This window comes from Ovis canadensis, chromosome 8 (assembly GCF_042477335.2).
Source record: "Ovis canadensis isolate MfBH-ARS-UI-01 breed Bighorn chromosome 8, ARS-UI_OviCan_v2, whole genome shotgun sequence".
Taxonomy (NCBI): Eukaryota; Metazoa; Chordata; class Mammalia; order Artiodactyla; family Bovidae; genus Ovis; species Ovis canadensis.
In genome coordinates this window covers 71,079,638-71,093,368 of record NC_091252.1, presented here as the reverse complement: position 1 = coordinate 71,093,368, position 13,731 = coordinate 71,079,638, and the positions used below count along the sequence as shown (strand labels likewise).

The window sequence follows — 13,731 nt, the reverse complement described above, 5'->3', positions numbered from 1 at the left end:
TTCTTACTAAGTTTTTATGAGACACAGTCAACAAACAATTAGTTAAACCTATCTCCTGCTATGCAGATCTAATCCAGTGGATTACTGCTGAATGTATAACTGTGTTCAGTGCTAACTTTGGGAAGATTCTAGGAGAATATAGCCACTCATATCCCTCTGATCAAAGTATTTCTTTTGAGGTCTTTTTAGAGTGGTAATATATTCCATGTTAGAACTGTTAAGAATGGGGGACCCAATGGCACCTTTGTCTGGAAAGAAAGAGGATACCTTATAATTAAGTTAAATGGCAATTATACCTGCCATCTCAAACTAATACTCTACAGGCTTCTGAAAGTCGTAAATCAACTAAGAAATTACTCTGTGTCCTGTGATGTCTTCATTTTGAATATGATTAGAGAGTATTAAAAAATGTATGTTTATTTTCTTGGAGTATTGGGTAATCTACATTATAATATATAAGATAATTTTCAATAAAGTTAGTCACAAAATTCCTTACCTCTTCTGATAAGTAGAATTTTACATCATAGTGCTTTGAATTTTGTTTTGTTTTTTCTTGTGTCTTTTTTATTCTTGCAGTATCACAAGTTGGTTTTCCAACTTAGAAAAAATAGTTGGACAGTTACAGATTTTTGGAAGATGAATATTGGAAAACAGTGGAATTTTGTATGATGTCTGCATTAGGAGACTAAGTAATTTTTACCTGTCAGCACATCAAGTAGATTATTGAAGTATATCTATAGCTTTTTAGTTTCCTTTGTACCATCTATCAAGTAGGTAGAGAGATTGAGAATTGTATCGTTTAAGTGAGAAGTGGCTTGTTTTAATTTATTTCATATGTGAGTTGAGCAGACAAGTAAGGTAATAATTTTTCTCTTTCTTAGAATAATTAATAATTTTAATGTATTTAAATAATAAACCTGCTGGTTGGCTGTTATACTTTTGCTACTGGTAGTTCTCTGTTGCTCACCATGTTACAATATTTAGAACATTCCTTCCTCCTGTAGATCATAGAAGCTTCCATATACATAATGGGAGTTTTAACTTACCACTATATTCCTGAGTAACATTTTGAAAATGCAGTGAATTGCATATCCCACCATGTTAAGTGCTTATAAATCCTCTTTCTGCTCATGTGTTGAACAGAAATTAGTAGCCTGAGTGACATTTTCACATTCTTTTGGTTACACATGCAGAGTAAAGATATGTCCAAAGCGTGTGGTCAAAGTGATCCAAAAAGGAGCTTAGGCTCAGTCTTGGTTCATCACTATTCTCAGATAATTATTTGGGGATTATTAAAGAGAATTAAGTATCATTTTTACAAGCTTAAATGGCCCATGGTTTCAGATTAAACTAGAATAATGTGACTAAGGAGACCCACAGTTACCTTACTGCTAAGATGAACATGTAATTTACCAGCATAATTGTTGGGATACTAGTAGTAAAAGAATGCTCATTCCTTATTGTGGAATTTTCAGGGCAAACCAGGATGAATAATTACCTAATTTATTGCCCACTTGGTTTCACTTTCTAAACTCCTAAAGTTTAGAAAGACTTGCTACTTTTGTGGACACTCCTGGACTTTCTTATAGTCTGACTCTGTTTTTGTGGCTAAGAAGGGTACTGTGTTTTTGGGTTTCCCTGGTGGCTCAGAGGTTAAAGAGTCTGCCTCCAATGCGGGAAACCCGGGTTCGATCCCCGGGTCGGGAAGATCCCCTGGAGAAGGAAATGGCAACCCACTCCAGTATTCTTGCCTGGAGAATCCCATGGACAGAGAAGCTTTGGTAGGCTACAGTCCACGGGGTCACAAAGAGTCGGACACGACTGAGTGACTTCACTCACTCACTCAAGAAGAGTACTGTGTTGGACTCCAAGAAGATTACATGGGATGCAAAACCTCTGCTCTTTGTCTCTCTCAATTTTAAGAAATTGTGCATCTCCTTTGTTATGTCTTGTTTGATATATGTGTACCATGCTGACCAGCCTTGCAGATGAAAGTTTCACAAGTTTATTTCTGTAATTAATGAAACATAAATGTAAGAAGATAAGGAAAAGTTCCTCTTGATAGTACCTCATTCTTCATTTTTATCTTTTCTCCTGTATAGTATTTGGTTCCCACTTCAGAGATGTCCCTATATTTCTTCCTTCCTTCGCAATTTATACTGCTTCTTACTGGAACAAAAAAAAAAAAGAAAATGGGAAACATCAATCATTTTGATTAAGCTCTTGTTATGTCCACAACCTTTTATTGAAGCCATACCAGCAGAAATTCCAGATAGCCTAATTATTCAAAATAACAGACTGTATAATAGAATTCTCAGTATTACTTAAGAATTTAGACTGTTATTTTTCCTATATTATTAAATAACTTAATCTCTAAAACTTGATTATTTCTATAGTTGTTCTAACCATTTTATGTTTTCTTTAAGGGGGGTAACAATGGATGTTGGTATGACAAAGTTTGAGACCAAAACCAAAGTTATTACATTAATGGATGCTCCAGGCCATAAGGATTTCATTCCAAATATGATTACAGGAGCAGCCCAGGTACCAGATATTTCCTTAACCAAAGTACAGTGAATGTAAATAAATTTCCTGATGCTGAGGTTATAATTCTAGAATTATAACTTAAAATACTAAAGTTCTAGCCTTTTAAAAAATATGATAACTACTATATTTTTCATTGTCTATTTATTGATACTTTATAAAACCTTAGAATTCTGATTTATTACAAAGTAGCAAATGTATAAAAGCCACGAGTTTCTTTAGTAAAAATAATGGTAGGGGCTTGATAAGGCATAGCTTTGTATTTCATTTATTAATAAATTGGAGTGAATATTTCAACATAAGCCTTTTTGTTACTAAAGAGCTTATTTATGCAGAAATAGGGAACCTTGGGAGTTTTCCCCCTGTGGTCTTAATGGGATTAGAAAACAATTGTAATTTGCAGATGTACATGATTCTTAATAAGGATACTGAAAAAAAATTCAAAGATAGTAACTTTAAATAATTAAGACAATGAAAATAGCATTAGATATATGGAACACTGATTTCTTCTATAATAGATGATTATTAGAAAATATGGAGCGTTCATAACACAATTATTTGTCCCTGTTTACTTAGGTTTTAATTTTATGTTTTTCTTCTTTTGCCCAGTTATCATAATTGTTATGTAATCAAACATGGGAAGGTTTTGTTCTTTATGACATAATTTTTTTGATCACATGCTAGTACTTTCTTCTGTTTAAAATTTTAATCCATCTGTGTGACTCCTTTGATTTGCTTGTGTTTGGTGTCAAGTTAGAGTCTTCCTTTAGAATCTGACCTACACAGTTACTTCAATAGTCTGTCCTTTGAATTAAAATGCTGTGACATTGTTTCTAGCTTAGATTTTTTTTTTTTTTTTTTTTAGGCAGATGTAGCTGTTTTAGTTGTAGATGCCAGCAGGGGAGAGTTTGAAGCTGGATTTGAGACTGGGGGACAAACACGAGAGCATGGACTCTTGGTTCGTTCTCTTGGAGTGACACAACTTGTAGTTGCAGTCAATAAAATGGATCAGGTATTTAAAAGCTTTTTGAGTATTCATTTTAGATGCTAATCAAGATGATGTTCTGCCATGTTGATGACCTCAGATGTAACTAGTATATATTTTCTTAGCCAGTTGTCATATTTTAAAGAATAAATACATGATGCTGATATTAAATGAGGTATTAGTAGTATTAAGCAAGAAGATAAATTTTTACTTTATCTTCTAATTCTATAAGAATTAACTTATAAATCTTAAAATCATTTTTAGTTATAAAAATACTTATTTATTCTGGTATGAGGAAAACCTGAAATAAATATTTCCAGCCTCCCCCTCCTGCAGATTTTTAGCTTTTCATTTTGTACTTCCATTCAGTTTATTTTTGCACATAAAAATCTTTTTCTTTACAACATTGGGTTCTAGTCTACTTCATTATCTACTTTTTTCAAAAAGTTGGCAATATTCTTGTTTTTGTTTCTAAGTTACTAATAATTTTTATGTAAAGAGGTTTTTATACCTTTCTTCTAGTATATTTTGAAGATATACTTTATTCAGACAGCCCCCTACTTTTGAATATTTTCAGTTTTGTGCGTGTATTTAGAAATAGTTTATTCTGTGGAAATTTCTGGGCCCAAGGATATATATGTTTTTTAAGTCTTGCTGAACATGATCAGAAGGGGTTCCCAGGTGGTGCTAGTGCCAAAGAAGCTGCCTGTCCATGCAGGAGACATAGGAGATGTGAATTTGATCCCTGGGTCTGGAAGATACCCTGGAGGAGGGCATGGCAGCCCACTCCAGTTTTCTTGCCTGGGGAATCTCACGGACAGAGGAGCGTGGCAGGCTACAGTCCTCATGGTTGCAAAAAGTTGGGTATGACTGAAGTGATTTAGCACACACACATGGATGCACATTCTTTGTGTATTTATTTATTATTTGTATTTTTTTGAATTTATATAATTTGATTTTTTTAAGTTTTAAAACAGTAATATGTAAGCATAATTTATTTATTAAAGACATTATCATTTCCTTTTAATTTATTTCTTTATGCTGAGGTATTTTCTTATCCTGGTATCAAATACATATTCACCTAAATTTTCTACATGTTTCTTTTATGATATTATCATTACATATACCTTTTGTTTTTTCCCCAACATTTTAGTATGAAAGTATTCAGACATAAAGCAAAGTTGGAAGAATTTTACAGTAGACACCCAAATTATACTTCCTACATAATATTCTTCCACTTGCATGATATCATTTTTGTCTGTCTACCCCTGTATCCATCCATTAATCCATCTTATTTTGACATGACTTTCCATGTAACTTACAAGTTATAGTCATTTTTACATTTACCCTTGAATACTATAGCATGGGAATAGTTATCTAGAATTCATATCACATATGAACATTACGTATACTAAGAAGTCTAGTTGACTTGAGTAGGTGTCAATAATTTTGTCTTATTTCAGTTGGTCAAGCAGTTGGTCCAAGCATAAATTTAATAAGTATCTCACTTTTTCTGCTCACTTTTGAATTCACTTTTAGAGGCAGCCCATTCCAGTATTCTTGCCTAGAATATCTCATGGACAGAGGAGCCTGTTGGGCTACATTCCATAGGTTACAGAGTTGGACATGACTTAGCAACCGAAAACAAAAACAAAATTAGCATACACAAAAATTCTATGTTTTGGTGTTTGTTTCTAGGCTTTCTGTTGTAGGAAAAGCTATTTTTAGATTGTTTTAATAGTAAGATCTGACATTCTGAGCTTTAATTTTAAATACATTTCATATTTTCATAGATTTTATAATTATATTTCATAGTCTTAATTATTTATATTTTATTTCAGAAATTAAAAATTTTTAATATAGCATGGTCTTAAGCACAGTTTTAAAAATAAATTGGATCTTTGTCAGGTTAATTGGCAACAAGAAAGGTTTCAAGAGATTACTGGAAAACTTGGGCACTTTCTTAAGCAAGCAGGTTTTAAGGTAAGATCATTTTAAATTTATTTGGTTACTTTTCCTAAGTCTCATCTTACTGATATGAGAGAAAAAAACTACTTTGGTATTCTTATCTTGTTCAGTATGTTTAATTCTTTTTGTTTTTATTTCTCCCTGGTATTATATGTATATTATGTTCTTTGGATTACTTTGTTTTAGAGAATTGCATAAATTGGCTTGGATTTAGTATAAGTAGAAGACTTTTTCTCCGCTTATTAGATGTATAGGTTTAGGAAGGTCACTGAGGAGTGTAGAAACTGGTAGAGAGAAATTTCTCCAGCAATAGTCTGAAGTATACCTATGTTATGAGGTAAAAATGCTTGAATGCTTTGGAACAGATTTGTAAGTTTCCCACAAAATAAAAAAGGTTGGAAACTGTTGGATCAGATAACATCAGGGCAGTAGTTCTGTGATTTAAGTTACTTTTTGAAAAGTACATGGTTACTTTTGCAAACTTGGTACAGTTATGGTAATAGTGAACCTTTTAGCTTTTTAAAAATAATGTTGTATTGGGAATTCTCTGGCTGTCTGGTGGTTAGAACTCCTTGCTTCCACTGTAGGGGACATGTGTTCAATCCTTGGTTGTGAAACTTAAGATCCCACATGCCTATGGCATAGCCAAATAAAAAAAAAGAAACAATGTTGTATTGAGTTTCATGTGTTCAATCCTTTTTTATAGGAAAGTGAAGTAGCTTTTATCCCTACAAGTGGTCTCAGTGGTGAAAATCTAATCACAAGATCTCAGTCACGTGAACTTACAGGATGGTATAAAGGACTATGTTTATTAGAACAAATTGGTAAGACTACTACCATATTAATTTTAATACATTATAAACTTGATAGTAATTATTATTTAGAGTTCTTTATAGAGGACAGTGATTTATGTGAAAATGGATAGCGTTTACACTCAGGAGTGAGATTACCAGTTTTAGAATTACATGAATATTCAAATTGGTGCCAAATTTTTCTTGTTTAATTAATGCCTACTCCACTTACCTCCCAGACTGTTGTGACATTAAATAAGAAACGTGTGAAAACATTTCATAAACTACAAAGTATTATATGAATCACAGTCAATTTGCTATTAGTAATAAAAATATTTTCTAGGAGACATAGGAGTATAGTGGACTCCATTGGACATGAATCAAAAATTACTCTTAAATTAAACGTTTCTTTTTTTTACCATTTTTCTCCCAGATTCCTTCAAGCCTCCTCAAAGATCTATAGATAAGCCTTTTAGATTATGTGTATCTGATGTTTTCAAAGGTAAGTGCTACCTCTGTTGGCCTTCTTCAGTATGGCCCCTGGCTTTTCCTTCTCTCTTGACCTCTGTTGTTGGACAAAATTATTATGTTGTCTTCAGATTCTCCCTTCTTTATGCTGCTGCTGCTGCTGCTAAGTTGCTTCAGTCGTGTCCGACCCTGTGCGACCCCATATACGGCAGCCCACCAGGCTCCCCCATCTCTGGGATTCTCCAGGCAAGAATACCGGAGTGGGTTGCCATTTCCTTCTCCAGTGCATGAAAGTGAAAAGTGAAAGTGAAGTCACTCAGTCATGTCCGACTCTTAGCGACCCCATGGACTGCGGCCTACCAGGCTCCTCCGCCCATGGGATTTTCCAGGCAAGAGTGGTACATAATTCTAGTTACTTAATGACCCTGCCCAGAAAAATCTTCAATTTACTTACCATTTCCTCATATCTTTACTCAGGCTTCCCTCGTGGCTCAGCTGGTAAAGAATCTGCCCGCAGTGCAGGAGACTTGGGTTTGATCTCTGGTTTAGGAAGATCCCCTGGAGAAAGGAAAGGCTGCCCACTCCAGTATTCTGGCCTAGAGAATTCCATGGACTGTATAGTCCATGGGGTTGCAAAGAGTCAGACACAACTGAGTGACTTTCACTTTCACTTTTATATTTTACTCGTCTTCCAAGGGTTAAAAAAAACCTAGTCTTTTATCTTTCTAGCCTTGTAGTTTCTCCCATTAGATTCCTTTAGTTCTGTATCCTTCAGCCAAACTGGATCATTCAGTGTTTCTTAGTCATATAGGGTTTTTATTGCCACTGTGTCTACCCATCTTGTGCCCTTTTCTCTCTTCACTTGTTCATTTCCTACCCATATGTAACAGTTTCAGTCAGGAAATTGATATGACATATAGGTAAAATAGCAAGTTTAATATAGAGAATTATTAATATGATAAAAAAGAGTGGCTATAAGATACCAGGGGCAATATGGCACCCTAGGACTGATGAAGTGAACCCAAGGAAGGACAAACTTAGAAGAGATGTGAGAGGAGATATTGTGTTAAATATCTAAGAATACATCTAATTTAATGTTTACAAGACCTTACATTAAAAAAAACAACATGGAAATGAAATAAAATGTCTTAATAAATAAAAGAATATAATGTACTTAATGTATTGGAATAATCAGTATGGTAAAGATGTCAGCTGTTGCCCAAATTTTCATTACCACAGAGTGGGCAGTAAAGAGTAGATTTGGAACTGAGTAGCAATAAATTGGTAATCTGGAGGTGATAAGTGAGGTCATCTACACACATACCCTAAGGTGTTCCTCCATGGTCTCTGTGCTCTTGTTGCATTTTCCATGCAGTGTTATACTTGTTTCTATGCTGATTATTTCCTTTAGATTGTGAACTTCTCGAGAGTAAGTACTGTCACTTCTATTTCAATATTTGCAGGACCTAGCTCAGTGGTTGGCACATAACACATACTTAATAAATGTTTAATGAATAAATGAAGGTGCTTCACAAAAATCATTCAATGAAATTGAAAGTTATTATTATCATCTTCCAGCATTCTAGTAGAAGAGAAATGATGGTAATGCTTTTCAAAAATGCTACTATTATCTATTTTAAAAATAAGATGTGCTTAATTCTTTTTTTGACAGCATTTGCTGACTCTGCTTTTTTACCTCTTCTTTCTTCAGGCTGCTTCCTGGCTTCTGCCTGCATTGCTCTCCTCAGTGTTCCCACTGAGATTGTCAGTGACTTCTTGGTTACCAACGTCAGTATGCATTTTTCATTTCTGTCTTACTTCCATCTCACTTGAGTTTGGCATTTCTTCTGAGGCTGCTAGCCACATCCACCCTGAAACTTTTCCCCCTTGGTTTCTGTGGCCCACTTTCTCTCACTCCACTGTTCCGCCTCTCTCTGTCTCCTCTGGCCTCCTCTTTCTCTGTCCTTTTACTTGTGTTCTGTCACTTCACTCCTCTTACTCTACACACTTCCTTTTGACCAACATCCATGATTTCTTCTATCTCCTACATCTTGATGCACCCCAGATCTTCAACCCAAACCTGTTCTCACCCTGCAGATACATCTGCTCACTGCTGCTGGGCATCTCCCCAGAGAGTGTGCTCCCAGGGTTCCATTCTCGTGGATTTGGTATGATTGGGGCCCTCTTTGAATGCATCTTCTTCACCTGTCTGCCTTGCAGACACTTCAAATTCACCAAGGCTAAAATCAGTCTTGTTCTTTAATTTTCTATCTCACGGTTAATACACATCATCTCAGATTTCTCTTATTTTTGCCATTATTCCCCACTTAGCTTATCACCTTAAATCTGTCATACCTTATTCTCAGATTCTTGAGTTTCTTCTCTTTTTGCAGTCAACATATGCATTTCAGTCAGCCTCTCCACTCTGACACAGAAATACCATCATATCATTTCTCCATTTCATAATTCTTTACTAGTTTCCAGCTACTTAACTGAGGATGAAATTCAAACCCTAAGCATGATATATGAGGCACCAGTATTATTTGCTCTGTGTCTGCATCCTTTGCTTCCTCTCTTGGCTTTCCCTCATTATTCCATATGGTCCCATAGAAATTCCATATAAATGACACATGGGTCTTAGCACACTCCACATTCATTTATGACTATGCCTTTGCACATGCATACAGGCTGCCTGGTAAACTCCTGGTTCTTTTTCTTCTAAATGCCTGGCTTAAGTGTAGTCATTGCCCATTATCATGGATTCTTTGATGCGCCTTGTTTTGTTTCTGTTGCACATTATAAATAACTTTTGTCTTGGGACGGTGTAATTGTTTTTGCCTTTCTCTCCACTGGTATAAACTCCTTCTAGGTAGAGACTTATATTTTCATCTCTTTATTTCCAGAGTTTAGCACAATGCCTGGTATTTAGTAAGCATTAACAAATATTTGAAGAAGGAATTCCTACTTTTTCTAATATAAATATTTTTATTTATAAGAAAATAGAATATGGTGTGCCATATTTAGTAGATACATTTAAAATTCTGAAATGATCATTGCTTAATGTTCATTGAACTACTGCTTTCTTATAACTAGTAGGAAATGGTGGCACTAGTGGTAAAGAACCCACCTGCCAATGCAGGAGACGTAAGAGAGGCGAGTTCGACCCTTGGGTCAGGAAGATCCCCCGGAGGAGAGCATGGCAACCTACTCCAGTATTCTTGCCTGGAGAATCCCATGGGCTGAGGAGCCTGGTGGGCTACAGTCCATAGGGTCACAAAGAAGCAGACACAACTGAAGTGACTTAGCACAGCATACAGGGAACTAAGTGTAGCTAGCAGTGTTAAGCATCAGATGATACTGTTAAGTAAACCATAACAGTATTTTGGCATGTTTTGCAGATCAAGGATCTGGATTTTGTGTAACTGGTAAAATTGAAGCTGGTTATATCCAAACTGGTGACCGACTACTAGCAATGCCTCCTAACGAAACTTGTACTGCAAAAGGTATTCCTCTGCAAAATTTTTTTGTTAAACAACCCTATATTGAGACAGCAGATTTTTAAAGGTAGTTTAGTTATTAACTCCAGAGTAAATAACCTCTTACTGAAATTGTAACTGACTGTCAGAATGATACTAACTGTTGAAGATAAAAATGTGAAAACATTAAACGATTTTTTTCAGTTGTGACTATGTGTGTATAAATGTACATATAACATTCTTACTGTGGTAGTATTTTTCTTTTTTCTTGACATTGATTTGAAAAGCCTGGATAGGACTGAACCAGATGTATAGACACCTGTCAGATACATTTAAAATAGTATTCAGTAGCAGAAATTAAGTCTGACCCCATCCTGGTACTGAATAGTCAGTGGCAAAGCAGACTGCTACAGTCTGTTGTTTTGAAATGTGTATTTTCAGAATTACTATGTTATCAATCTATATCATGTTTATACCCCCAAAAGTTTTTTTACAGGAAGACCTAAGTAAGAAAATCAGATGCAAATGCAGAGAATCCTGATGTTGAAAGAGAAATTGAGCTAGTTTTAAATGCCACAATTATTGCTTTTGCACGCATGACCTTTCATGATAGCTAGTAACTGTTTCTTCTAATCATTTGACCATATGTACATATTCTTCTTTTTTGAATTCTGCTTTTAAGTTTATAATTCTATTCTTACCTTAATCTAGCTTCCAACTAAATCTCTGACTTCAACATTAAACTGAAGATCTTTCTATGTAAATATTTGTAACAATTTTAAGCTAATTATCACCTACCGGTAAAGTTAAAATTAAATTTTTTCCTATTTTTCCTTCTATTTGTTGTTCTTCAGTTGCTGAGTCATGTCCTTCTGTTACTCTTATTTATAGTTTATAACCAGAGTTGTACCTGACTAGCTTATGAATTCAAATGTATATTTTTTGAATTGCTCTGTTTACTTTAAAAACTGCTTCTTTAAGGATTAGAAGAAATTAATGAGTATCTGCTAGGTAACAGAGTTTAATCTAAATTTAAAGATGAATAAGGGAATGAAAGCCAAAGTTATTTTACACTTTTCAAAAATGAATCATTTTTCATAATCCTGTTTTTGCAGGTTTAAATCTCTGCTTTTGTCTCTTAAAGTGATCAAGAGCTGAAATACTTTTGAAATACTGATTTCTTTATATGTTAAGGAGCTTTTTAAGAGTAGAAATTTTTTTAATATAATAATTTAGACATGAATTCAAACCATGATCATAAACCATGGTCATGGACCTTACAGACTGGCTCCTTTTTGAACTCCAGAGTTATAATTTGATCACTTTTGAGAGTTCCATGTTCTTTGGCTCTTTCCATCCTGTTTCTACCCCACCAGAAAAATTCCAACCACTTATCTTTAATCCAGTGGTTCTTAAAGGAAAGCCATGGCAGAAGCACCACTTCACTTTGTGAGAATCACCCTTCTCACCTGATTTCTCACTCTAATGCTTTTGCTTGATTTACTTGATTGTTTAATGCACCCTCTGTCTGAACACTTTGGGTATACCTGTGGCTCACTAACCAGTAATATCCTGAAAAAGAGAACTGACTGAATCTGCTACTAACAAATGGAAATTCTAAATTACATTTTCACTTAGAGTGTTAAAAAAGAACTAACTCCAATGAAAAATATTCTTAAGAAAGTAAATATCACAGTATAGGACAGTATAACATGTTTGGGGGAAGGAAATCAGATTATATATTATCTTGAGAAAATTTTATAATTGAACTTCTAGTATGAAAACTCTTAAATCCTAAGCTGAAGGCAATCTTTAGTCTATGTGAGTAGCTCCTGATTTCAATTCCACATTTCAAACCAAAAATCACACATGGTCATTTTAAATTTACATGAAAAAACTAAATTTAATTAGTTTAAATTGTAGCCAGCATTTAAAAATATCATAATTGTTAACATTTTTGGAGTCAGGAACCTCTTTGATACCTTGATGAAAGTTATGGCCCCTCTTCTCAGATTAATGCAGATGTATACCTACATGAAATTTTGAATAAAGCTTTAGGTTGTCTCAGAGCCCTTAAAGTTCTCCTTGAACTCCCAGAGAGTCTCAAAGAAACTCACTTAAGAGGATGCTACATGGAAAAGGTAAGTACTTTTAGGAATAGATGGGTGAATTGTAATTTACTAAAAACATGTCAGTGAAGAACTATTCCCCAGTGGTTGGCCTACATTCATTTTTCCGCAGAAGACTCAAGTTACAATGGAAAGGAATTTACCCCACAGAAAATATGAACAACTTTTTAAAAGCCTTTTTTAAATACCTGAGTATTATTGCCCTTTGCATTTGTACTCCAGGATTTTCCCTAGGTAATAAAGGCATATAGCACCAACTGGGATCATTTAAAAATTTTTTTACACTATGAATCTCCTTTTCATATAACTGTTTATTGCTGTGGATCTCTCTCTGAGAAGCAGTTCTCTTGAGCTGGAAATAGTGAAGGGGCATGCTAAGGGCACCATCTGACTGAGTACTGACACCCTGTAGGTTACTCAGAGAACACAGGAGATTGTTGACGTGGTTGTCTAATTAAAGCAGTGCTCAAGAGAATAAAATACTGTTAAGCATCTCCCCCAGTCTCATCTTTGATGTTATTAAAAATAACTGGAACTGTACTTTCATGCCTGCATCCCTTAATGTAAGAAAAGTATTACAGTGGGGCCTATGTAATGAGTCTACTAGTTGTATAAATGAGTTTTTAAAATTTTGGTTAAATAAGTAGAAATCAGCCTTTTATGGACAAATGCAAGTCACTCTGTGTTTAGGGTGGTGGTCCAGAAGAGTCAAGTCTGGAGGAAGTGTGTTTTCCTCAACGCTCACAGTTAACACTTCTCACTCTCAATCCATTCATATTGAAAATGATGAGTAGTGACTGATGAGGTACAGATCAGCCAGACTCCTTTGGTTGTTATGGTTTGATATTGAGGTGTTTCACTGTATGCTTTAGTTCTTACTCATTTCCAGGAATCACTCTGCACGATGAACCTGTTGACTGGGCGGCAGCAGGGGATCATGTTAGTCTTACGTTGGTTGGAATGGACATCATCAAAATCAAGTGAGTGACAAAATGAGTTTAAGCAATCATTGTTTTGAATGTAGAACCTCAAAACACTTAAAGTTTGCAGTTCTCCAGCCCAAATGAAAGAATGAGTGTTAATTCTCAATCTCCTTTGGCCAAAAATAGGCACTTGTGGAAGTATAAGAATAAGTAAAACCTACTAAAATTTAAATTAATACACATCAGTATATATACCTGACATGTTCTTTGAGGGAAAACAGTAGTGTGTGAGAATGATATAAGGTTAATAACAGTGTAAAGCCATGCTTTAACCTAGAAGGGAATATTTAAAAGTCCCTAATTTACTTGATTGTTTTACTTTGTAAATGGTTTTAGAGGTATTCAATATGTATTTAATTATTCGCCCAACTTCCTACTCTTCTGTTT

At 34.8% G+C, this 13,731-nt stretch overlaps 1 protein-coding gene across 2 annotated transcripts in view; it reads left to right on the top strand.

Moving 5' to 3' along the window:
• Positions 1–13,731, top strand: part of HBS1L (HBS1 like translational GTPase) — an 87,087-nt gene that overhangs the window by 63,933 nt on the left and 9,423 nt on the right. For both annotated transcript variants that reach the window (XM_069599276.2, XM_069599277.2), the window contains exons 8-14: positions 2,427–2,544; positions 3,410–3,556; positions 5,438–5,512; positions 6,204–6,321; positions 6,722–6,790; positions 10,155–10,259; positions 13,251–13,341. In XM_069599276.2, the coding sequence (XP_069455377.1) occupies positions 2,427–2,544; positions 3,410–3,556; positions 5,438–5,512; positions 6,204–6,321; positions 6,722–6,790; positions 10,155–10,259; positions 13,251–13,341 (723 nt within the window). The remainder of the gene's footprint in view (positions 1–2,426; positions 2,545–3,409; positions 3,557–5,437; positions 5,513–6,203; positions 6,322–6,721; positions 6,791–10,154; positions 10,260–13,250; positions 13,342–13,731) is intronic.